At 39.2% G+C, this 25911-nt stretch overlaps 1 protein-coding gene across 15 annotated transcripts in view; it reads right to left on the bottom strand.

Annotated features, from left to right (window-relative positions):
- The window catches only part of PDE4B (phosphodiesterase 4B), a 442933-nt gene that overhangs the window by 13311 nt on the left and 403711 nt on the right, over window positions 1–25911 (bottom strand). For 14 of the 15 annotated variants that reach the window (XM_053250556.1, XM_053250551.1, XM_053250550.1 and 11 more), the window contains 2 exons: window positions 22821–22933; window positions 3356–3449 (listed from right to left, as the gene is read on the bottom strand). In XM_053250556.1, coding sequence (XP_053106531.1) covers window positions 3356–3449; window positions 22821–22933 — 207 coding nt within the window. Of the gene's footprint in view, window positions 1–3355; window positions 3450–4077; window positions 5185–22820; window positions 22934–25911 lie in introns of those variants that run through there. The other variant, XM_053250566.1, reaches the window with a different exon arrangement.

Below are 25911 nucleotides of genomic sequence, written 5' to 3'. Positions count from 1 at the left end.
TAATAAAGTCTTATAATGAATGAATTCAAAGATGGGGGGAAAACCCTTTAATGAGGATAGGTTTAACTGAACATGCTAATCTGGTGATATCAGTATTACTTTTCAAGCAGACATTTTGATGCAGAAAATGTACTTGATCACAGAGTGGATAAAGACAGTGGGTCAAGGAATCTTGGGTATTACAATACTATGCTGATTCAGTTGCCCACATGTGAGAATATAAGACGAAAAAAAATAAGTTACATTTATTTTGTGACAAAACACAGTAAATCATTATATATGTAGCAAAACGTTATTATGTTCACAATTCAATGTGAAATGTGGGAGATGATATCCCCTCCAGCCCCTGGAATGCCTGTGTACCCATCTACCAAGATTCTGATTTAAACAGGATTAGAACTGGGTTTGATATCACAGCTGCTGAGTCCGAAACTCCATACTAACATGGAGGTTGGTGCTACTGTCCTCTATAATAAAAGCCTTGGTGTCCGTCCGTGGCGTGTGTCTGTGTCTCCCTTGGCTGTTTTGGGCATGCGCGGAGCGCATGCCCAGAACACGCCAAGGGAGACACGACCACCAGCACCAGGCGGCCATGTTGGGTGGCCAGAAGCGGCCGCCGCGAAGAAGCAAAGCCAGGGAAGAGGCGGCGAAGAGGAAGCAAAGAAGAAGCGAAGCCAGGGAAGAGGCGGCGAAGAGGAAGCAAAGAAGAAGCAAAGCCAGGGAAGAGGCGGCGGGGGAGGAGGACTCGGGCCGCTGGGAGGGTGGGCGGCGGCAATTGTAAGGGCCGATTTGGCCCTTAATCATGTGGGGGGGGCGGAGAGGAGGATTTGGGCAGCTGGGAGGGTGGGTGGGTGGGCGGCGGCAATTGTTTCGGCCGATTTGGCCCTTAATCAGGTGGGGAGGGGGCGGAGGAAGAAGGCATAAAGGGAAAAAAAAAAATCTAGCGCCCGTTATTATAACGGGCTGAAAAATACTAGTTCATAATAATAGTTCAAAGGCTCGGACTGGCTCACCGAGCAGCAGGGCATTTTCCCGGTGCACCCTCGCCTGGTGAGCCCTGCTGCGCTTGCTGGGCTCTCCCTGCACCAGCTGTATGTAAGCAAACATCAAGGTGCCCATATCTGTTTACATGCAGTAGCCATCTGGTACAATCCATACATGTGAAAAATATTAACCAAATTATGGTTGAAAGGCTGCTAGATGTTTAAAATATAAGAAAGAAACCCTGACTTTTTTTTAGGAAAACAGAGGAGGGGAAACCCTAACCCAAAATCCAACCCTTCCCCCCAAATTTGATGATGTTTATAATATGTATATGTAAGCCATATACTAAATTGCATACTGGCACTTGATTTTTAAAATAAATTTTTTCATACCCTTTTATGTAGGCTTTTGTAATCTCTTGTGTTTTTGAAGTTCTGTTTAGAGCAATTTGCTTTTGTTCTACTTAATTAAAACCACTGCAACAGAAGTAATTTAAATTAACTACAAAAATGTGTTCTAAATACTCTAACAGATAATCAGAATTAGTAATGCTATTGAATATGTGATGTCCCACAAAACTCTACATTATGGACTTGCATTAAGGATAGGTCACCATTTCATCTTAAAGCAACAAGGTAATCTATATGATTATTTTACACATTTTCTCTTTCAAAATTTATAAGGGGCATTCTACCACAAACCACAGGCAGTTTATAGATTTATTATCCCAATATAGGTGACAGGCAGTCACGAACAACCTTTAGTTATGCAAATCTAAGGGTCAGTAGGAGGCAAGGACTGTGCTATGTCAAGTTCTATATAGCCCTCACATAACGTGCTGCTTGCATTAAGTGTAAAGCAATATTAGTTCTATATAAGCAGTGGCTGATATGCAGACTAGTGAAGCATTGGTACTTCTGAAGAGATCATCTAACTCAACTCCATGCAGCCGGGATAGGGGGCTACATTCCCCCAGAAGTGGTCTGTGCCAACCAAAAAAATGTCCCTGGGGGTTAAACGTTGCATGCAAAGAACACATCAGTGCATGCATTCAAGAGTGATTTTCAGCGGTTGCCCCCTTCCCTTTGCAGCCACCTGTGTCTCCTGAAAATAAGTTCCTAAAGGTTGCAGAACCTTCAGGGACATATTTTGGGAGGCTCATGCAGCTGCAAAGGGAAGCGGGATTGCAAAAAAACCATTCCTCTTCTCCATGCACACTCAGAAGCTTTTCTCATATGCAACTCTTAATTTGTATGTAGGCCATAAGTTTACCTCTGAATAAACTTGCACACAATCTAGGCTGCAAGTCATTACCCCACCCCCCAATTGAATGTGTCCTTAAAAAAAAGAGTTGCAAACATTTTATTTCATTGCATTTGGGAAACTGAATAACAGAAAGTATAACTGATGAGGTGACAAAGGGGTAGGGTTAGTCCTTCACTATTAGGGATGAAGTGATAATTTCACTGTTGGTGTTGTCTGAAATGAATTAATAAAAGGAAAAAGAATATTTGCATCTTTTTACACAGAAAGTGCAATCACACAATATAAATCTTCAAAACTGAGTATTTCAAAAGCTAGTAATACAATACAGACATGTTGAGAATGGCTGCATTCAAAGCAAAAATCACTATTTCAGAGCAACCGATGAACATCCAAAAGGCGACAATTGGACTGCTGTACAGGACTTAATCAATGAAATGGGATTGCTGTAGCATTTGGATTCTTAACAAGCCAGGATGAACAGACACAGGTTGGCACAAACGTCTGAAGAAGCATAGAGTGTTGCTTAGCAACCACCCTGCTCCACCTATTGCCTTTCCAAAGTCAGGGAAATCTGGATGATTGCTAAGCAACAACCTCCAAGATTAGGTTTTCCAGCCTCCCAACTTGATATATGTCCTTGTGCTTTTAAATTTTATTAATTATATTCTCCCCTCCACAGAGGTGACATTAGTAGGGAGAAAGAAAGAGGCCTGCCCTCTGCATATCTCCCAGTTTTATCTCAGTCCATCACAGTCAGGATGGTGGGGTGAACCTCTGATGTGGAATCTAATCCTGCAGCATTTTGTCCTGCACACCAGGATCCACAGAGCCCTATGCATAAGCTCATGTGTTTCCATATGTGCCCTGGGGCATTTGCATTTTCCCTTTTCTGGCCACAGTTCCTTTCTCTACATCAGAGACAGTTCCTAAGTTCCCTGAGGAACTTAGGAAGGGTGCTGTTGGGTAGTATGGTGGACTGGGATTGGAAGGAAAGTTTGTGCTGCATGGCTGCCCATACAGAAGCACCTTTCAGGCATTTTGAATCCTGGCCATTGTTAAAAAATCATGCTCCCATACAAGATGTATTCTGTGTAAGATATCTTACCTAGGAAAGTATTTGAAATATATTCAGACACTTGGTTCCCCGATCGGCTCATTTCCGAAAGGTGTGTCAGCTCCCGGTTCAACATTCTTTTGAACTGTAATAATTAGGAGGGGGAGAAATCAAACTGTCAGTTTTTCTAATTTATTTTCAATGTTAAACTGGGTATTATCTAGAATATACAGAAAACCTTAAATAATGCTTTTAGGGAGAAACTACACATGCATTAAAAAATATCTTCTACACCACATTGTGGAATTTAGTACTATAATTGTGTCTAATTAAATTTTGAGAAAAATTGTATCTTCAAAAGAAAAATATATTTGTGAAATTCTGGAAAAGTATTAACATTGCATAGCAGTTTTTAGTTTCACACTTCATAAGACACTTTTTAAAACATGTATTATAAAAATCATTTTCTCACATGCAATATAAAAGCAATTTCATTTTATATAAGTTTCTGACAAAGGAAAAATGTAATGTCAACATAGCATTTGATTAGATTATTGTGATAACATAAAAATACACTGTTAATGAACCTAAAGTAATAGACATTTTCAGCCCATTCAGTCTATATGCCAATGTTACATTGCATTCTAAATTATTCATCTATTTACAATACAGTTATGATGAAAAAGTAACATCAATATGAACCTGATACATACTTCACTCTACAGAAAACAGCTGAAATAAATCACTTGCTTTTTTCCTTAATTTAAACCCACCTTGATATAACCCCAAGAAACAGATAACAAATAGTTTGCTTCAGGCATTTTGGGAAAATACCACAAGCGATAAATCCCTTATGAAGAATTTGTAGATCAGGAGGAATTCCTCAAGAACAAGGATACCCTAGTTTCCCAGTCAGTGAAAATATTAATATTAGTAAACGTCAGTAACTTCAGTAGTCATGGATATTTGCTCATCCAAGACAACACCAAGGTTTGTATTCCAGTTAAAAGAAAAAAGAAAAAAGACTGTATTGCTGAATATTTTTGTTGGCAGAACACAAAAATGATGAGGGGCTATGAAGGAGCAAAAGCTAGTCCAAATGTTCCCAGCAAGCTGTCTTGAAGCACTTATGAATTATGAATAGTCCTGGTTGCTTAGCTGGCTGAAGGGGGTCTTCCACTCCAGGTTAGCTAACTGAACTGAACGAAGGAGGTATTTTGTAGGTATTGCCGTTTTAGCATTATAGCCATCTTTGCAAACAGAAGATTAAAATGGAGGAAGCCTTGTGCATATTTAAATTAGTCAAAATGAGGCAAGCAGCCTTCCTCCTCCTCCTCCTCATAATACTGCATCACCATTCTGGAAAATCCCTTCATAATCACTGAGACTTTTAAAGCCAATATTTGCATGCAGAATTTTTTTTAAAAGACACAAAAGCCTCTCCCTTTTTTAACATGCTAAAATATAAATAGGAATTCTGTGCTAGAATATCACAAAGGAGAAGTATTTTGAGTGTTTAACTGAGAATTATCTATGATTTATGGTACCCTCATCAAACTATGCAAATATCTGCAGTGCAGAACATAAGATTGTTTTCATATCCTGTTCCTAAAAGAAGTTATTCATACTCTCAATTTTATTCAGGATGTTGGAGTTTCTCATTTACATTCCAGGTTGCAAAAGAACTAGTTCACTCAGTTTGCTCTTATTTCAATCAAAGAATCCAAGTCTAAAAAAACAGTCTACTATACAATTAATATTAAATAAACCAGATCTAACAATCACAGCCAATTAAAACATATTAACTCTGCTTCCCCCTTCCCCTTCATGTAATGTGAAATCCTGTTAGGAAGCTCTTCCCCTAAAATGTGAGTTCACAATTATTCCTGTGTTGCTTTCTAATATAAAGCTGTCCAATCTCTTTCTCCTCTTCTACAGTTCATACAGAGCTAGTCAAAAGAATACCATGGTACCATGGAAACAGTACCACATGACAATTGGCCCTATTTACTGTAAGGCTTTCCCTTCAGATTACTGTCATGCAGCTGTAAACCTCCTGTTACAGGAATTCCACCAGTGCTTTAAGCAAATCAGAAGCTCATTTCTGAGATCTAAATACGGAATTATAAATGATTCTAATAATATAGAATTAGTCTGTGCTATTTAGTAGTTTCAAATTGCACAAGAAAAGCTTCTCCCAGGGAACCATTTTTATGTAGTTCTGAAAAAGGTCATCAGCATCTTAGGTAGCCAAAAAAAGTGAGGAGGAAGGGATCATGATTTGTATCGTTATAGAACAATAGAAATCAGTATCAAATTAATCAAGTAGTAACTGTGGTATGGATTTGCATTAAGATTGTTATTCTCTCTCAAGTTTCAAGGGCATTTAGATATGTATTAATGACACATTCATTAATTTTATTTCCCTATAAATGTATAACCATTCCCTGCACCAGTTTAGCTGCTACATGAATGCAGTGGGTCTTAAATTGGTTTTTAATTGGAACCCCAAATGCATCCTCCCCATCAGTGCTTCTCCTGACTGCACATGCCCTTTTCACTTCCTCACATAAATCAACAGAGTGAATACTTGAGAGAGACTAAGTGATTAGAAATATGCATATGACACTTTTGGAACTGATAATTCCCCTTCCTTGCTTATTTTTGAATTCCTTGTGGAAAGGAAAGAGATGTACTCTCTCATTTTCTGTAACAATATTAGTGAGTTTCTTAACAACAAGGGTGTAGATCTAGGGCGGAGCTATGATTGGCTGAATGGGAGCGAGGGAGAGAAGGAGGAAAATACCCAGCCAATAATGGAGCCGGCTGGGAAATGAACTCTGGAGTGCCACGCCAATCCTCCCAAGTGCTGGCCATGGCCCCCTGCATGTGATGTCACACGCAGGGGGCATGGCTGGCATGCTCAACGGACTGCAAGGAGAGAGACTAACACAAGCCCACTCTCCCCTAGCTATGCACCTATGTTGATCACTCACTTGATTCTGGGTTAACTGTTCTGTAGGCATTTCATTTCCTGTAATGATTTGGACATGTTTTGGAAAGAGAGATGATGCTTTGAAATAAAGATTTTTGGCCATCCTAATAACTTTGTTACTTCTCCCCATTGTTGAATCTAGAGCCTAAACGTTATCCCAGTAAAGGATTTGAGACAGAGTTGTTGGCTAGAACAAATTTATTCTTCACCTTACTTTCAGTCAATGGATTATATATATTTTTCTTATCAAAGGCTTAACATTACTTAAGCTATTGTTTAAATAAATGTGGGCTTGTACAGAACAGCTCAATTTGTCCCTGCCCTCTCCACAAACAGGGAAGCGTGTGCAAAAATGTAAACGGAACCACAGGCCTAGGGATCATCTGGGTTAATCCTAAGAACCCTTTGTTTGCTTAAGGTGAAGCAAAAATATTGATTTTGGTTGGTTAAATACTGATGTTTAAAGTATGTAAATATTCTATTTCAAGTGTTAAGAAGTAGAGAGACTTCCATTATCTTGTGGAATGCAAAAGATGTTTTGTTAATTAATTGGTCAATTCAACCTTTACTGAAGGCTAGCCTAAAAAACCCTATCCTAAAAAAATAGGTTCTGCTGTAATCACACTGACCACTCATCACGGCTAAACAAGAATCAGAGGGCCTAGGGTATCTGCTACTACCTAAGGAGAAAAACAATAGCTTCCAATATGAATGGGTTTGTGATGTTCACAGATCTGATCTGGTTGCTGTGAAACTGAGATATCTCATAATTGTGATGAAAAACACTGAGGGATGTGCTTATTAACCATGCATTACGTATTTTGACCTCTGAACCAAAATAGAGAGCTTAGACTAAAGCACACTGACAGCAGAATAATCTCCATAGACAAGTTTTAGCCATCGAAATAGTCCTGATTTTGATTTTCTGTTCTACTGCCTTGCTTGTTTCCCCAACTAACCTGTAGGGGGAGAAGCTGCCTACCCTAGCTAAATGGCTACATAGCACTATGTAGATGTACTTGGCTGAATAGTCACTGATAGGCATGAAAAATGTTGTACTGTAGCAACGTTTTCAGTAGCAAGATCAGCCTTGCTAACAGCAAAATTTGGAAGGACGTGAATGTATAGGAGGACCACAGAGCACATCTGTGTTTTGTCAAAGTAATAACAAGTGTCCGTCCGAAATGAAGGAAAACGTTATGTAATTTTGTTTTGGACATTTGTTTATACAGTATTTCATATCCAGGTGTGTGGTGTGTGTACCACCTTTGCTAACAGTTTTATTCACATATTTAATTTGTTCAGCTACTGCAGGTAATTTGTCCTTCGGCTACGCCCTTGATTTCAAGTGAGCACAGAACAACCTGAATCAAGTCATTTTGGACATAGGGTCACAACTTGCCCTCAGAGCATGTTCAGAGTTTTAGAGCTGCTCCAGCTTATCATTCTTCTATCTTGTTTGTTGTTTTCTGCAGCTTGGGCTTGAATATGCAAGTGTATGTGTGTGCCAAAACGATAACAGGGTCTCTGCTATTCGTGATATTTGTCTTTGAATAGCCAAAACACCTGCTTCCAAAATGTTAAATGAAGACAGCATTAATATTTACCTATAAACAACAAATTGTTATAATATATTTCTAAGTGAAATATAAGCTGCAATGTGTCTGTACAACTTCCATTTTCTTTGGCAAGCCAAGGGCTCCATATGCAGCTGCCTACCACCCGCAACAGGCTGCAAAGCGGAGCCCTCCAAACTGCCTGCAAGCATTTTGTGCTTCAAAGTAGACAGCTGTAGGAGCAGCATCACATGGACAGAGGTGGTGTCTGTTGTGCGTCACTCTCCTCTTGGCATATGGTGGGTTTACTCTGGAATATGTCATAAGATCTGGGCAAGGAAAGGTGTGAATGATGCTCAGTGTGAAGGTCAGGCATTCCAGCCATGTGAGCCCACAGGGGAATGACTTTCAGCTCATGAATCTCATTTAGGACTCACTTCAATGGACTGATGTAACAACTTAGTCCAAAACCAAGAAACACCAGGACGGGTTTAATTCCGAGTATTAGAACAATAATTGCAGCCTAATACACTGATTTAATCTTGAAAACTACAACAGTATATCTCAAAAAAAAAGAAGAAGAAGAAGAAGAAAAAAGTTTCAATGAGATATTAATATCTAAGAAGGGATCCCCCACTCCTACACACACTGACTACAGTATGGGGAAAGTAAAGAATAAGAGACTGCTTGATCGGTCTGAAGGTCTCTGATGGATAAACTCTGTTTTGGTTACATATTGAGATGCCAGCTACCTATAAATTAAAAACGGAGCCTGAGATTTCAATGAGACCAAGCCAATCACCTTCCAGAAAACAGCTGAGGTCCAGAAATTGTCTCATAAGTCATTCCTTCCAGATGTGCTCAGTTAAGTAGCAATCTGGTAGGATGTATTGGGTACAACTGAAAAAGGCATGGCTGAATCTCAGTGAATTCAGTGGAGTAAGTGCTCAATTGAGCACAAACGTTTCACTGATTTCATCAGCACTGATATAGACTGAAATCAGAGGCCACTATGTGTGCCCATGAACTTGGGTCCTCCAGCAGCATGGGTGGAGAAAGCATTCTGGGGTTCATGTGTTATGACTCTGCTTAATAAAATGCAATTCAATAAACTTTCAGAGTCAACAGCATATATGGAATTTCTTGCTTGGCTTGCTACAGCTACAACTGTAGCTCTATTCACATTCAGTACAAATCACATAAATTACTCTTTATAACATTGCATTATATGTAACATTTGCTGATTTCAAATGCTCTATAGAAAGATGGAAATAAATAATCCACTATTGTGTGCCATTTATGTCTGCAGGGCAACGACAGCCACATAGATCTATGAAGTGAAATCAATGACAATGAAAACACAAATAAATATAAGGCACATAAATAAAATAAAAACTACTTGGTGATCAACTTGCATGACTGTAGAATTAGCACATTGTAGACAACTTGTGAGTTTAAATTATTATTAATAACTTTTGTCTTCATGTAGAATTGAGTTAAACTGCATGATTTTAACCAAGACAGTGAAAATAAGGATAATATACACACAATGAGTTATAAGATCATGCAGCATTCACATCTGAATAGATGATTAAGCTGAAAACCTACGATCTTATCTTTGAACAATAGTCAATGAATATGAAGTTGTGAAAAATAGATCCCAACTGTGATGTTTTCCTGTTATGTATGTTTCCAAACTACTGTAAAAGCAATTATGAGCGAATTAACTCTTTCAGACACAGAATCACTTTTGTAAGCATTGCTAAGTAAGTATGCATTCTCCCCTGCTTTTATTGTTGTTTTAAAAACAATGTGACTAATTTTTTTCATGTTTTTGGAACTACTTCTTTAGCTTTACATTGTCACCAGATGCATTTTAAATGTCATTTTTATTCATCCTTGCAATTTTGTTAATATTGACATATCGCATTTATAGAAATAGGCTCGCCATATCTTTCCCTTCAATCAAAGAGCAAAGATAAATTGAAAAGAACCAAATGCATGTTGGATCTCTTAAACAGAAAAGATTCCATGCAGCTTATATATACTTTTGTCTCCCTTTCCCATCCATCACGTTTGGCAAACCTGACAGAGACAAAAATGTTGGGCCAGAGGTTAGCCTCTTAAATGAAGTGCAAGGTTCACATACTGCCCCAGATGAAGGGTCAATATTTTCTTATTGTGCTAATATATAATGGCCCACCACCTAATATGACTCCAACCTCCACCAGCTCCCTGTCTTCTGATAAATTCTCTGCCATCATCTTCTTTGCCTTAGTGTTTTTAGTGGAAAGAAGGACTTCCAGAACAAGAGAAACAAGACTGCCAGGAAGATAGTCAAGATACTTCAGCTGATAACTGCTAGAAGCTGGGGAACTCATGTGTTAGGGGACTGGAAAGTACAAACACTGCAAGGAGGTAGTATGTGGCTAGCTTGTCTCAAGCAATGGTTGCCTGTTTTGATCACCAAAGTCCCCCACCCTTTCTTTCGGAGGCTGGTATGGTCTGCATTCATTGAGCCTCATGTGTTCAATGAAGCTTCATGTAAGGGGGGAATGCAACTGAATTCAAAACAGTAGAGTAAAATTCTAGGCCACAAAAGCTGGAAGCACAAATTCTTACATATTCGTAGAAAGGGGAAAATGGCCACTGCTAGGAATAGGACATAGTGTTTACACTCTTCCTTTTGTGTACTCACAAGCTAATTACTTGTACTTCATCTACATGAATCTAAAGCTGAAATCTTATGCACAGTTACTTGGAAGTAAGTCTCATTAAATTCTGTCCAGATGTCCAAACTGTGGTATTTTTGTCCACACTGAATTGTACTGTCTAAACCGTAAATATAATTTGATTTATACTCAGTAAAACCCACATTTATAACACTGTATAGGGTCTATGTCCTAAACTATAATTGATTGCAGATTTTCCCCCCAGAAAAAAAAAACCATTCCTATTTACACTATGCAAATTTAATTCAGAACAGTACATTTCAACAGTAGTTTACTGAGCCCTATTTAGTAATTTGCATTGCATTTCAAAAATGAGAATACACCTTGTGTAGGCAGCATTTGCGTCAGAAATGTTAAGCCAAGACTTGACAGTTGCACACATCTTTTCTTATTTTCCAGCAATCAAGTTTGCTCTGCAGAATCCACAGATAATTATTCCCCTCTGGACAATAGCGTCAGTGGTGCTTATGCAACTTATAGTCAAATGATCCCTGCCCTATGGAGTTGAAGCAAAATGTGAATCCATTCAAAAGGAGTTTAATAAAGGAAAAAAGGGGCGATAACCTTATGCTGAAGTCTCTCTCTCTCTCTCTTTTATACAAGTTAGTCTAAGTGCATACAGTGTTGCAGGAGTATGCCTAAGAATTCAATATTATGAATGTTTTTGGTTGCAGGTATCAAAAAGTAAACAGATTCCTACGAAGCATCCATATTTAAATAAGATAGTTCTACATGCCCATGCCTGTATGAATAGGTATTTACTGAAATATGTAACACAATCCACCAGAAAGGTAGATTGTCTTCTACACAGACAAAAAGCAAAACTGTGATCTTATACAACTTCGATTTCCTCCAAGGAGGAAAACACAAAGAGGAGCTCCTGAAGGATTCTAGCCGTGATGACCTATTGTTCTGAATGTACATGCTTGGTTTCACATTTTACTGAAGAACTGAACTACATACTTCATGCTGCAACAAGCTTTTTGGAGACAAAATAACCATTTCCTAAATATAAAAGGCTCACAATCTGCTTCAATTCGACATGCATTCTACAAGCACACAGAACTTATTTGTTTTTTTAAAAATAACTTAGTTTCAACTATTTCATTCTACCTATATAGATAAATGTTGCAAATATAATTCAACATTTTGAAATGATATTTTTACTTAACCAGAGAATTAAAGTGCAAATATACACATGGAAGAGAGAAAGCGGGAAGAACTAGCACTGTTTTGCAGAGTCCCTATACAAAGCTAGCAATGGAACATGCAGTTCCTATAACTTGGAATAAGGGCATGCAGAGACAGATTTACTCTTGAACTAATACAAAATAAAAAGGAAGTAACCAATAAACAAACATCTTCTTTTAAATGAAGTAGTCATGTTTAAAGTGTCTGAGACTCTACGTCATGAAGTCCATCCATGCTATCTTATAATTTCAAGAACAAAATCTACTTTATTGAACTAATCACTTAGTCCCATAATAGCCAGCTCTAATGAGTATAAAGAACAGCTGGATCTCTTCACTCCTGCTCACTGTTTCAGTAACACGGTCATACTTAATGCAGATATGTGGATTTTTATGACAAATACAGCCAAAACCCATCAAAAGAATGAGCACTTTATTATAAAATTGCTTAGCATTTGAAAGACTCAGCATTATATTGCTATATACAGTACAATGCTGATATGGCTCTTTCTTAGATATCCTTGCATGAATATCCAAAGACCTCACTGCATGAGTGGAGTACACACTCGCTCCCCCTTGTGTTCCTTTGTCCCCACTTCTGCAATGGCCAATATTTGCTGAAAAACAGCTCTGGAAAGTCTGTCCCCAAACTGCTGGAGCCAATTGCAGAGGACAAGGGGGTTGCAGACAGGGGAAGACTCAATACCGTCCCCCTCCCTATGCAAACCACAGTACTTTTCCAGATTGTTTGGATCCAAGCACCTGTGTATGAAATGAATCCATTTCTTGTACTTGTGACCTTCCCTATCTGTAATCTAAAATGAAAAACTTCATTCAGTCTCTCTCTCTGCTTACCACTTTATATTGGTTCCCCCATTCACTAAAGGCCTCTGTAAACCTTAGAAAGGATGCTTGATGCCTTCTGCACACTAGTAATGTGTTAGTGCAAATGGTTGTGAGATAAAGCAAGAAATGTGATGCCTTTTACTTCACTAACTTTTGTAATTGATACAACCAAACTTAAGCACTTTAATCAAGTCCTGTTGGTTTCAGTGAAAATTAAAATATTTTCAAATCACTCCCACTGAAAGCAATGGGTCCTCATGGTGCTTTAACTTTATCTGGGCAGAGCCTTCTGTTCTATAATGTACTTTAATTGCCCTCTGAACATGAAGTGCTTTTGACATTAATGAATGTGATATCAAATTCAAAAATTAAAAGTAAAGCTAAAAGGAGTTAATCTGAACTGAATGCAAGGAAGCAACTTCAAAAATGTCATGAGTAATCAAGTCAGGTAATAAACAAATATTATTTGTTACAGAGGTTTTTGATTCACACATCTCTCTATGGCACTTAGAAGAAATAATGTTCAGGAAACTGCTAATCCTAAGCAAACTCATTTCTCAGTGACTGTCACATAAACTGTATGAACTCAGCTCGTAGAGTTGTCCTGAGTTCACATACCACATAATTACCTCTGTTTCTCTTTACTGAATAAGAAGAAACCAGTTCATGTATGTTTAGTCAGGACTGTGCTGGTTAATCCATACTAGGTGTCTGTCCCAGGGCAATGGCTGAACTGGATGATCTTTGCCCATCTCTTCCAGCCTTATGATTCTATAAAATAACTACTGTGGCCAAATATGGAGACCATGATAGGCTAGCACTGTAGATGTAGCATAATGGGATTCTTCCCTCAATGCATGATTCAAATTAATCCAGAGTGAGGGGATGCCTTGTACCTATCTCATAATAACCATATAATAAAAAACACTTGCCTTTCCCCCTCCCAAATATTGTCAAGGAATTTGACTGGGCTGAATGATAAAATATTTTAGATCATTTTTTTGTGTTATACGGTATTTGCAATAAATAAGAGAGAGCTCTTCATTACACATATGTGGAGGTACTCATTTCCTTGCTCTGGTTGTGCCAAATGGTGAGCTGAGGAAACTTTATGTCATGTTATTAGCATTAGGGTGCAAGAGGGCAGAAAAGGAAGTAGGTGAGTGAGAGGGAGGGATAATGTGTTTCAATACTGGCACGTAGTTCCAACAGCGGAACTGAACAAAATTTATACTGTACTGCTTTGATTTTACACCCCTTTCTCTCTTTGTAAACTTTATTCTTCCCTCTTTGATCTAGATACTGCCCACAATGTGTCCAAATAAGTTCTATTATTGAACGGAAGGGAAAGCCTTTTAGCTTGTTTCGCATTGTGAAGGCACTGAGCAGTCTGTCAGAGCAATACCTCCCTCCCTCTGAGGACATAGTTTGCTTTACAGTTACCAAAACAACACACCCAGTGGGAACATAGTCCTTTCTAATGAGGCAGCTGCCTTTGAATGCATGTCCTGTTTCAAAGGCTGGTATAGAAAATCCACGTGAGGAGGAAACGCAAAAGAAGATGACACGTGTTGGGAGTTGGTGTTTTCTGGCGGCATGTTTGGGAAATTAGATTCTGGCTAATCCCACTAAAGTCTTTATTTGGCACCATACTCAAAGTTAAACAAAGGACCATAAGTAGTACAGATTTCTAAAGAAGATATTAGCATTGTCAGAAAGGGTGAGTGAAGGCATACACACATATCACAAAGGTTTTATTTCAGAAACCTGGATCACAAAATATATCCAAAAGGGTATATTTCCTGAATATCTCCAACTAACAGCATCATTTTGCCGCCTGGAGTCAAAAGTGTTCCATGATAGTGCAATAACTTCCACAATTTCTAAGGAAGAATGGTCAATAATACTTTTAAAAAAACCTGTATTATCCCTTCCACAATAAGCTTCTTATTAAAATATTGCTGACAGATCCTCATATAGTTCACTTATTTAAACAAATGTTCTCTTTCCAGGACACATAATTTGCCTTTTCTGTCTGCCATTCAGAAATCCTGTTCTTAAGTTACATTGCACTGAAAATTCTGATGATATAGAAGAGTATGAATATGTGAAAGTCTAGTACATCCAGGGGCGGAGCCAAACCAAACATCCAGGGGCGGAGCCAAACCTTAAAGGCAGGGAAGAGCCGTTCCTGGTCGTGCCACGAACACAGCGGCCACTTAACTCCCAAACAGGGGCCGTGCGGTCCCCTTTACTACTGCTGGAGCAAGTGGAATGCAAGCGAGGTGCTACTGCAGCCAAGCTAGCTCTTGCACCTGGGCTATGAGGATAGCACAACCCAGGTGCTTAAAAACAACATTTACATGTCTGAAAAAATGGAATAGGAGGTGGGGATACTGGTTTTTGCCTCCCTTGTCCAATGACAGGGGTACTAGAAACTTGAAAACCTGCCAGGCCTGTCATTTTCCCACTGGTTCGCAACCCTGTTTTGATCCTATTTTAACTTGGGCGGGTGACAGTCATACCTAATGCCAAAAATAGATAGAGAGGGTAGAGGAAATTTGCATGTGAGGGGATGGCTTAAGGGGTGGTGGTAGAAGGCACACATAATCACATGGTCTTGCAATAAATAAAAATCTTAATTCTTTATGGGATTTATAGTTTATTAAGCACTTGGTTTAGTGCTATACTAGCCGACCCCACACAGAGCATCTGTGCGCTCTTTGGGGTCAGTTGTTACCTCTTTCCCCCCACCTTCTGTCCCAATCTCCACTTCCAGGCCCAGCCACCTCTCCTCCCCACCGCCACTTCTGCCCCCCTCCACCCCCCTGGGCCTTGCCTCTACAGCTGGGCTGGGTCCGCCACTGCCTCTGGCCTCTGCGGCCAGGCCTGCCGCTGCCACGGCGACCAATCCTCCTGGGTGTGCCTCAGCCAATCAGGCCCGTCCGCTGCCCAGCCAATCAGCTGGGCGCTGGGACGCACATTCCAAGGCACACCCAGGAGAATTATATATATAGATAGATGAATGATTCATAACAGCAGAAGCAACCTCATCACTTCTTAGTGTGACTGTACATCCTAAGTGGGCCCTTATGCTTTAATATTATGCTTTAAACCTTATGCTTGCAATATTCACTTCTTTCTGTAGAAAACACATTGCTTATTTTCCCCCTGTACTAGAAATTTTTTTTTTACTGTAAACAAAGTAAAGATGTTATTGCATAGAACTTTCCTGCCTGAGTATAAAATATCTAATAGATTCTCACATTGAGTTTAATAACAATAGTTCAAATAGCTCATTCTTTCTTTCTTTCTTTCTTTCTTTCTTTATTTATTTATTTATTTATTTATTAAATTTATACCCTGCCCAAACTTATGTCTCTGGGCGGCTAGTTGTTTAATCCTTGTAGTCCCTAAATTTATCTGTGGTATGTTTACCTCACATTTATCATAAGGGTAATATGCTCTTTACAAACCTATTGATAATTATTAATTAATTAATTATTAAAACATTTCTATACCGCCCAAAACTTATGTCTCTGGGCAGTTTACAACAGAATAAAAACAAAGTAAAACATTCATTAAGACAAAAAAGTGGGGGGGACACACACATTACAACAATTTTAAAATTTTAAAATAATATTTTAAAACAGCATTAAAACCATTAAAAACATTAAAACAACATTAATTAAAAGCCTGGGTGAAGAAATGTGTTTTTAAAGACTTTTAAAAAGCTGTCAGCTTTTGGAGCAGCTCTAATGATAGATTAGATCAGACATTCCTTCCTGTCATAACTTTCCCCTCAATGGCTTAGATGCAAGTCTCTGCATCAAGGTTGGTCAAACATCTGCATCCATCATGAGAGGGGAATACCAAACAGGTGGTCATAAATTTGGGCGGAATTCCATGATTCAGAACCATTAAACTCAACTTTGAAAAACAAATGGAATGGAAGTATTAGGCTTTCAAGTTGATTGCCCAACAGCTAATCCAGTCAGTCTTTGAGAGACATATGGCTATTTTGTAATGTATAGTAAACAAAGGAAGTTACAGTAAACTAGAAAGAAAGAACAGTTTGGCGCACATTAAGGGAAACATCACGTACCAAGTGAGCAAGATTCAAAGCTGGCAGCAGATTCACAATAAAACCCCATCCCTTCCCAATGTGGACGTGATGCAATGAGGCACATACACAGCTGGCAGACATCCAGGAGTCACCTCCAGAGTTTACATTAGTGTCCTCATGTTTAGTTTATTTAGCCTTTTAAAACGGAGCCTTAGCCCTGTGTGCCTTATGTGACTGTGTGTCCCTTTTGAAATAGTGAAGTGAAAGTTTTGTATACACCAATAGATTTCAGTTTACAGATACCAAAGACAATAGTCTAGTGTGTTGAATTGCTTACAAAAGAGAAGAGGAGCAATGATGGAACATTTAAGCAAGTGCCTACGTGATGTAGGGTGCATCCCATTAGGTCATTTAGATGTCTCTGAAAATCCTATCCTGCTGTGCACTGTGAAGTTTAAGGCTCACTTTACTTCAGTCATGCAACACATTCAATGCATAAAGAAATGAAGTCACATTGAAGAGGGAAGCCATGTAAATTTTCCAGCAATGAGATTGAAACACTATATACAATATCATTACCTATGAAAAGGCTAAGTAGGGTTATTATGGGTCACAGATTTGTGGGGGTTCTCAGAAAATGCTTTTGCAGGCCATTTCAGCAGCAATGGAGGGCAGCTGCACTGCCGCCATCATATTTTAATCTACAGTCACTGGATGCAGCAGTGGGGGCAGGAGCACTGCATTATAGATTTAAAAAGAGAGGGGGGGAGAGCCCCTTGTTATGCTGGTCATAGACCATAATAAACTTTGATTGATTGATTGATTGAGAGGGGGAGAGAGATGGCAACTGCCAGTGCTGCTAACAAAGAGCGCTCCAAGCTCCCATCACGAAGGTAAGTCCCCATAAGGAGATGGGGAAAGGCTTTCTTTTGTGGTAGTGGCAGCAGGTTGGATCATCTCTTGGCCTCAGGGATTGGCCATGTCTTTTTGTGGTCCTGGACCCTTAGCCAGTTGCTAAACTAGCTGACCTGATGCTGGCCTTGCTAAGGACTTTAAGAAGGTGTGCAAATTAGCTGTCCAGGAAACCTGAAGACTTGCTGCTCTGGTTTAGTGAGCTATTAATGTTAGATCTGATATATATTTTGCTTGTTCTAAATTTACATGATTACAATTGTGAATTAGGATTCCTATCCTCAGTTTTACATTAGGCCACAGAAAAATGGGAAATTTTTCTGGCCCTTTGTTTTAATAATGCAAGAAAAACAAATAGTTTTACTGCCCCCCAACCCTTTATCAGGGCCTCTCTGCTGTTGCCTCCACAGAGTTTCAGACCACACCACCTCAGGAACACTGGTTCTACACCAGGAGCATAGCTAGCTGAGAGGGGGGCCTTTTCCCCTGGTGGCTTATTGGAGAGAGGGAGATAATAAAGAATATAATGAGGGGTGGACCTGGGGGGCCCTTAGGAGCAGTGGGCCTGGTTTCTTTGAACCCATCTGCTGAATTATAGCTACATCTCTGTTCTACACTCTGAGTAATTATTGTTATAAATCATTATATAGACCTAAGGATTAGATATGTATGCCAAAAGGGTGTGAATCAATTTGCTCAAAGAAAGAATAACTGTATTACCCAAGTTAATGAAACAGACAGATAAGCCATTCTGAGGTTAAAAAACATGATCCTAACTAATGCAAATATACTGGTTTATGTAATTTAATATTGCCTTTCCCAATCTCTATCTCTTCCCCATTGCTGAAATCTGTAGTGTTAACCCTGCCTTTTTTATAATATGAAGGTGTGCTGAGCATCTCTTCCTCTGAGAATCCTCTTGCTATATTAGGTGGTAGGGTAACAGAAGCCGGTGATTCTACTTCTAGGAAAGATGCAGTTGTCATCTACTGAATGGCTATGTTAGACTTATGAAGCTTGCAAAATGGAAAGAAATACTACTTCTGTATAAGGTGCTCCCAAATAATCACTCGCCTCTAAGGTTGTTTGGGAGTAGGATTCTAAAATGCAAATAGTTAACACCAACACAAAACAGGGATCAGAAACATAGTCAGCAATACAACAGAGGACCGTGTAAGAAATGCATAATGAGTCCTGACGACAGCAGCAGATATGCTAATTTAGAGTACTTTAATTGCATGTGATGAACCAAATTTTTGTACTATTTTCTTGAAGTGGATATATGCCAAATTATACTATGTCAATACATTGATTTTTTTTTTTTTTTTGCTGTTTATTCCCTGAGGGAACCCCTGACCTCTGAAGCTTCTCTATTTGAGTTTCAGACCCATCCATGGCTTAATGCCAGGGCTTAAGTTCCTCATATTCCCAAGTAATTCCTTTATTTGAGAAACATATCTATCTGATGTACTAGAAATATTTTACAGCAGAATACTTTCAGCTCTCTTGCTCATCATCAAATGATCGGGAAATGTCTTTTAGCAAGAGTTCTGATAAAGACACCGAAAACCTCTCTTTGTCTACTGTTTTTGCAATGCTGTACTTTTAAAACTACGTCTGTCAGGAAGGAGACAGGAAATTCGAGTCACACTTACAACAGCTGTGCCATGCCCACTATCATTCTCAAATGACGTAGTTTGGCTTCAGTGGCATGGAGCCAGGAACTTAGCAATAGCAGAGGTCAGGAAGATAGGTCACTGTTTATACAGCTCTTGCACTTGGGAGCATGCTGGGGCGATTTGCTTTCTTCCTTTCTCTACTGTTTCTCTTTCCGCTCTTCTTTACTAATAGAGAGTTTGAAGCATCCTGTTTTCAAAACATTAGACTATTTTGCTGTTACCAAATATCTGTGCACAAGCCTTTGACGGAAGGAAGGCAGATTATTCAGATAACTCACAGATGTGAGAAAATGGACATCTCAAATAGTTTCTTAAGAGCCTTAGCCTGAAACCCCTTATTTTCAGCCATAGGTGTCTGTCAAGCAGTATGATTCACCAAACCGTACAACATGTATCTATTAGAATACCCTTTACATCTTTGTTACTACAACAGAAACAAATGACAAATAATAGTTAAAATGAACAGGACAAAATATGAGATAAAATATCAGAATAAGGGACAGTCTCTTGCATGAATCCCTAATTTACTAGGAATTTAGTTTGTTTCTTGTTAGTCAACATCAATACTTTCTAGCTAGCCTTATTAAACCTTTAATTGGAAAAAGAAAGAAAGATTGTGCTGTTGAGTTGATGTTGACTCCTGGGGACCACAGAGCCCTGTGGTTTTCTTGGTAGAATACAGGAGTGGTTTACCATTGCCTTCTCCCACACAGTATGAGATGATGCCTTTCAACATCTTCCTATATCGCTGCTGCCCAATATAGGAGTTTCACATGTTCTGGGAAACACACCAGCGGGGATTTGAACCAACAGCCTCCTGCTCTCTAGGCAGGTTGCTTCCTTGCTGCACCATTAGGTGGTAGATTTGCTTTGTATATTAAGAAGAGAGCTAGAAGCCTAAGTCAGGGATGAGCAGACCTCAGGTTTGCAAGATCTTTTCTTGACCTTGCCTGGAGTCTAGGTAACTACTAGCATGAAATAGCAGCTTGGGGAGGTGGAGCAGAATGGAAAGCTGGGAAGGTGGAGCTAGGATCAAAATGTACAAAGGTTTTGTACAAAAATTTACATCTACTGAATAAGGAATTAAATTCCTTGAGAATGTGCTTCATGACAGGAAGGGGACAAGATAGTCTATTTAGTGGGGAAGAAAACAGGGAGAAATAGAAGAAAACCCTGAGCACCAAAGGGGAGAGAGATTAAAAATGGTGTGGCAATGCCTCAGCTAAGCCAGCCAATCAGGTGTGCAGTATTGGCTGGAATGGAGGGAAGCCCAAAAACCCAAAGATCTACTTCAGATAAGCCTGGGAGCTACCAGTAGCTCCTGGACTATCTAATACCCACTCCAGCCTAAATGACATTGGAACTATGCAATATTCAGAGTTAGCACCATATTTTCATCATCATCATCATCATTACATTTATATCCTGCTCTTCCTCCAAGGAGCCCAGAGCAGTGTACTACATATTTGAGTTTCTCTTTCACAACAACCCTGTGAAGGAGGTTAGGCTGAGAGAGAAGTGACTGGCCCAGAGTTACCCAGCTAGTTTCATGGCTGAATGGGGATTTGAACTCGGGTCTCCCCGGTCCTAGTCCAGCACTCTAACCACTACACCACACTGGCTCATTATCTTGCTGATTATTTATATAACACTTTTAATGTACAAAATACTGTACAATCTTTATACAATGATGACTTCCTGAAACTAGTTTTCCATTGCTGGTTATTAATTCCTAATTTACAGATGTAAAACATCTTGTTTTATTCAAGATCTGTGATGTATATGTATGTTGTGTATTTTTGTATATTTGACAGAAAATGGTAGTGAGGATGATTTTTTTTTTTTTTTTAAAGATGGTGCAAGATGGTGACCTGACCAAGGCTACAAGGTTCATCTGTGGCTAAGCTGGGTGTGTAAATGCTGTCCTCTGGACCACCCTGAGATGTATGAGTCAACACTTCAAAAGTTGCTATTTTAAACGTAATAAAGGAGAGACAGTGCTAGAATTATTCTGAGGAGATGAAAATGGATATCAGAAGGGCTAGTAAAAAAAGGTTGAAAAGAACATGTGAAAACTGATACCTCTGTAGATGAAAGCAGCAGCAAATTTAAGGCTTTATAAGTTCCCTCATCAGGTAATACCATGCTTATATACAAATAACTGAACCTGGAGAAACTCATATACTTTGACTCTGGGATCATGTCTGGGATCATGTAGTTCAATTCACAAAAGAGCAGAGCAGGAGGTCTCTGCATTCACACTGTGAGAGAACTCATTTGGCTCCTCAGAGAGACGTGAGCCACATGTTCCATTGGGCAGTGTGTGGAATCACAGCGGAGGTGGTGCCTGAAGTCCCAGGAGGAGGGTGTGCTTTTTGTCAAGTCAATCAATATGCAGGCCACTAGCCAATTAAGGAGTGACTTTCATGTGGATACAATCTGAGCCATAGCCTTTCAGCTGTAGGAAGGGAGCTCATTCGTAACACTTCAGGGGCAAGGGGTAATGAGAGCTTTCTTTTGAGGAAAATTGGCTGTTCACTCCTTGGTTCTATGTAATGCAACTGATATCATGATGCTCATGGGATACTCAGATCTACCACCCAATCTTTAAATGCACTTATTTACCGCCTTTAAAAAAAAAAATTTGCCCATTGAAGTGACTTTTTATGTCACTTCATAACACGTGCATCTGATGCACATTGAGATGTATGTATCAGCCAGTATATAAATAAGATAGATAAATAAATAAAGCACACAAAAATCAAAGTCTTTTCTTTTATGGGCTACAGTACAGAAACCAAAATTAAAGAAATACACTGCATTATATATGAAGTTTGCAATTATCAGCATAATAGAAAATATATTCAAGCAAGATAATGTTTTCAACAGGATAATTTCTGAAAATTTTTCTACAGGCAGGCAGTCCCATTAGGGTAGCTGTATTTAATTTATTTCATGTTTGTCACTGGACTTCACTTTCTGAGGGCTGCTATTGCTGTATATCCAAGGAATGGACAATAGCTAATACATAACCTGGGAACTGTTCATAGTGTGTGTGTGTACACACACACACACACACACACACACTAATATTTCCCCCAGATTTACTGATCATATACCATTCTGTTTCCAAAAAGTAATATCATCACAACATCGAAATCGGAAATTGAATATATAAATAAATAAACATTACTAAAAGTAAAGGTGATCTCTTAGTGCAGGTGTGCTTTACTTGATAGAAAGTTTGATATCACTCATTTGCACTAGCTTTTGCAAAAATATATTAGTCAAAGCTAACATCATTTAAAATTCACAGGTTTTACAGAGATCCAACCTGAAAAGGGATGGGGTGAGCAGAGTTTGAAGAGTACGCCAATTTCTTTAACTTCATTTTCAGCTAGCCAGTAGTATATCCGGTGGTAGACACAGCTGCATACATAAAACTTTTAAATTGTCCACACCATCTGTTTTCTTCTTTTTTTAAAAAAAAAAAGCTTTACTATTTTGATACGCTTTTTTAAAAAACACTTCATCTCTTACCTTGTTAGATGCCATCTCACTAACAGATCTGTAGGTCTGAATAGTTTCAAGTTGGTCTAAACACCAGTCCAATTCCTCCAAAGTTTCCATTGCTAATTTTTGATAAGATTCTTCTGCAAACAAACACATGGACATGTAGTTAGGCTTGAGTGACTGCAGGCTTTCCATGGTGGAATCACTGACACAGCTCGGACCAACACTGCTGAAGGTGCCACAGTGCTCTTTCATCATGCGTTCTGCAGGCTCCTGTTCCACTCTTCAGTAGAACAAATCAGTGCACGTCTCGCCTTTGAATGGCTCTTGTGGTTTTGCAGCTTTTCTCTCTCTCCTTTTTGTTCTTGCTGGCTTTGAAGAAGCTGTGTCAGTAATACATCAACAAACTTCCTCTAGAAACGGGTGTAGGAGGAGGGACGCTCTCTGACAGGCTTATTTGCATGCATGTGCACTCAGGGAGCAGTTCCGCATAAGGAAAGGGGTTTTTCTCTCCTCTTAAGCATTAATCATCTCCACATTTCTTCTTTACCAACCAAGGGATTATATTTTTATAAGATTTTTCATGTGTCATCAAGCAAGGTTAGGCAATCAAATCGTTTCTGTCCTTTTCCACTTAAAAATCCATTTCAGACAAAAGAAAAAGAAAGGAAGCAACTGGGGAAAAAAGTCTGCAGACTTTCTAAACTTTCCATAGACTCTATGTGCATGAGCACAGGGATTCCCACTAACCCACCCACCAACCTCCACCGCCCTAAAGCTAATATTTATTAAATTGGGTGTTTGATAAGAAGTATCTGATGGGGAAACAAACAGAAACTACAGAAATACAAGTTAAGTGGGTTTTTTTTTTTTGTTTTAAATTGGAAAAATAGAAATCCTGCTTCTTTTAACCAAATTAAAATCCCCCTTTAGTTAATGTCAAGGTCACAGGGAAATTCTGAACTGGATTTTCAGAGGGAGTAAAAAGAGTTATTACAATTATAATAGCAATAAGCACTGCCTACTCTGTTACTGTCCTCTCTTTACAAATTTTGCTTAAAGCAGCATAAATCTCTCTCAAAAAATGACCAAGTTGCCTTGTATGAATCTACAAAAGAATGAGAGGCAACAAGAATATCAGAATAAGTCATTAAAATGCCTTTAAAATCTAATGAAAATGTGAAAATGTTCATAGGTATATGTATGTTCACCAATACAAGGATTTCTAAATTTCTGATTTTGTGGCCAAAGGGGCAATCATAACAACACCAAGCCCTAACAAACATTTGTTAAGAAGATTGTGATTACCAAGTCCATAAAAGCCTATTAGAAGTATGTATGTATGTATGTATGAATAAATAAATGGCATATACAGCACTCCTTTTTTAGCCTGCATCTCTTCCTCTGTCTCAGATTTTCATTCTTATATCTTCAACCTGCTTGTCCCTATTCCACAGTGTTTCAGTGACTGTGCCTTCTTGTTTCCCTTTATACTGCTGCCTGGGTGAAATCCTAGAAGGCTGTGCTTATATGATGCATGCTAGCATTTGAATGTATGCCTTGTAAGGAGCTGTTGGTTAAGGGGATGTAATGTTCACATGTTGGTCACAAAATCCATATTTTTAGGGTATCTGCAAAAAAGGCATACAATCTTTTAATACTGAAACCTCTGACAGCAAAATTTAGCCACAGACAACATTACATGGTTCTCTGGCAGAATGGTACTGTTCTGTTCAAGGCAAAAACAAGTATATAGGAAAGAGGATGATCCAGAAATCTGTTTCACTCCAAAACTTATATATTTTTAATTTATTTGACATATTTGTATATTGCCCAAAACTTACGTCTCTGGGTGGTTTACAACTAAACAATACAAACAAAATAAATGAAAAGGTTTTTAAATTCTAATAATTTAAAACGATGTTAAAAAACTATTAAAACTGTATCTAATTAAAAGCCTGGGTGGACAGATGTGTCTTAACTGCCTTTTCAAAAGTTGTCAGAGATAAAGAGGCTCTTATTTCAACAGGGAGTGCATTCCAAAGCCTCAGGGCAGCAACAGAGAAGGCCCATCCCTGAGAAGCCACTAGCCAAGCCAGTGGCAACTGCAGACAAACCTCTCCGGATGATCTCAATGGGCACTGGGGTTCATGGCGAAGAAGCTACCCAGGATCTAAGGTATTTAGGGCTTTATAGGTTATAACCAACACCTTGTATTTTGCCCAGACACTTATCAGCAGCCAGTGTAGCTGTTTCAATTTTGGAGTAATATGTTCTCTCTGAGATGATCCAGAGACCAACCTGGCTGCCGCATTCTGTAACAACTGCAGTTTCTGGACTATGTACAAAGGCAGATTCACATAGAGCGCACTGCAGTTATCCAGTTTGGAAGTTACCAGCATAAGAACCACCATTCTGAGGTCACTTATCTCAAGAAACAGACGCAGCTGGCGTATCAGCCAAAGCTGATAGAAAGCACCTCTGGCCACTGCAGCAACCTGAGACACCAGGGGAAAGTTTGGATCCAGAAGCACCCCAGACGATCTACCTGTTACTTCTGGGGAAGTGTGACCCCATCCAGAACAGGTAGATCAAAATCATCTCTGGAGTTCCGACCTGGCACAAGAAGTAACTCTGGATTCAGTTTTTTCTGGATTCAGTTTCAGTTTGTTATCCCTCATCCAGCCCATCACAGTCCATCACTGCTTCAAGGCAGGCATTTTGGGAGGTTATGCCTTCTCCAGATGTTGATATGGAGAAATAGATTTGGGTGTCATCAGCATACTGATAGCACCCTATACCATGTCTCCTGATGATCTCTCCCAGTGGTTTCATGTAGATATTAAACAACTCTGGAGACAATATGGAGCCCTGGAGGACACCATACAAAAGTTTAGATTTTGAAGAAAAACAGTCTCCATGAGACACCATCTGGAACCTGCCTGAGATGTGGGAGCAAAAGCACTGCAAACCAGTGCCTCACACTCTCAAAACTCTCAGATGCTGCAGAAGGATACTATGGTCGATAGTATCAAAAGCTGCTGAGAGATCCAAAAGGACCAATAGAGTCACACTCCCTCTGTCAATTCCTAATTGAACATCATCCATCAGGCTGACC

The sequence above is a fragment of the Hemicordylus capensis genome, chromosome 4 (genome assembly GCF_027244095.1).
Source record: "Hemicordylus capensis ecotype Gifberg chromosome 4, rHemCap1.1.pri, whole genome shotgun sequence".
Classification (NCBI taxonomy): Eukaryota; Metazoa; Chordata; class Lepidosauria; order Squamata; family Cordylidae; genus Hemicordylus; species Hemicordylus capensis.
This window is presented reverse-complemented; position numbering and strand designations above follow the sequence as displayed.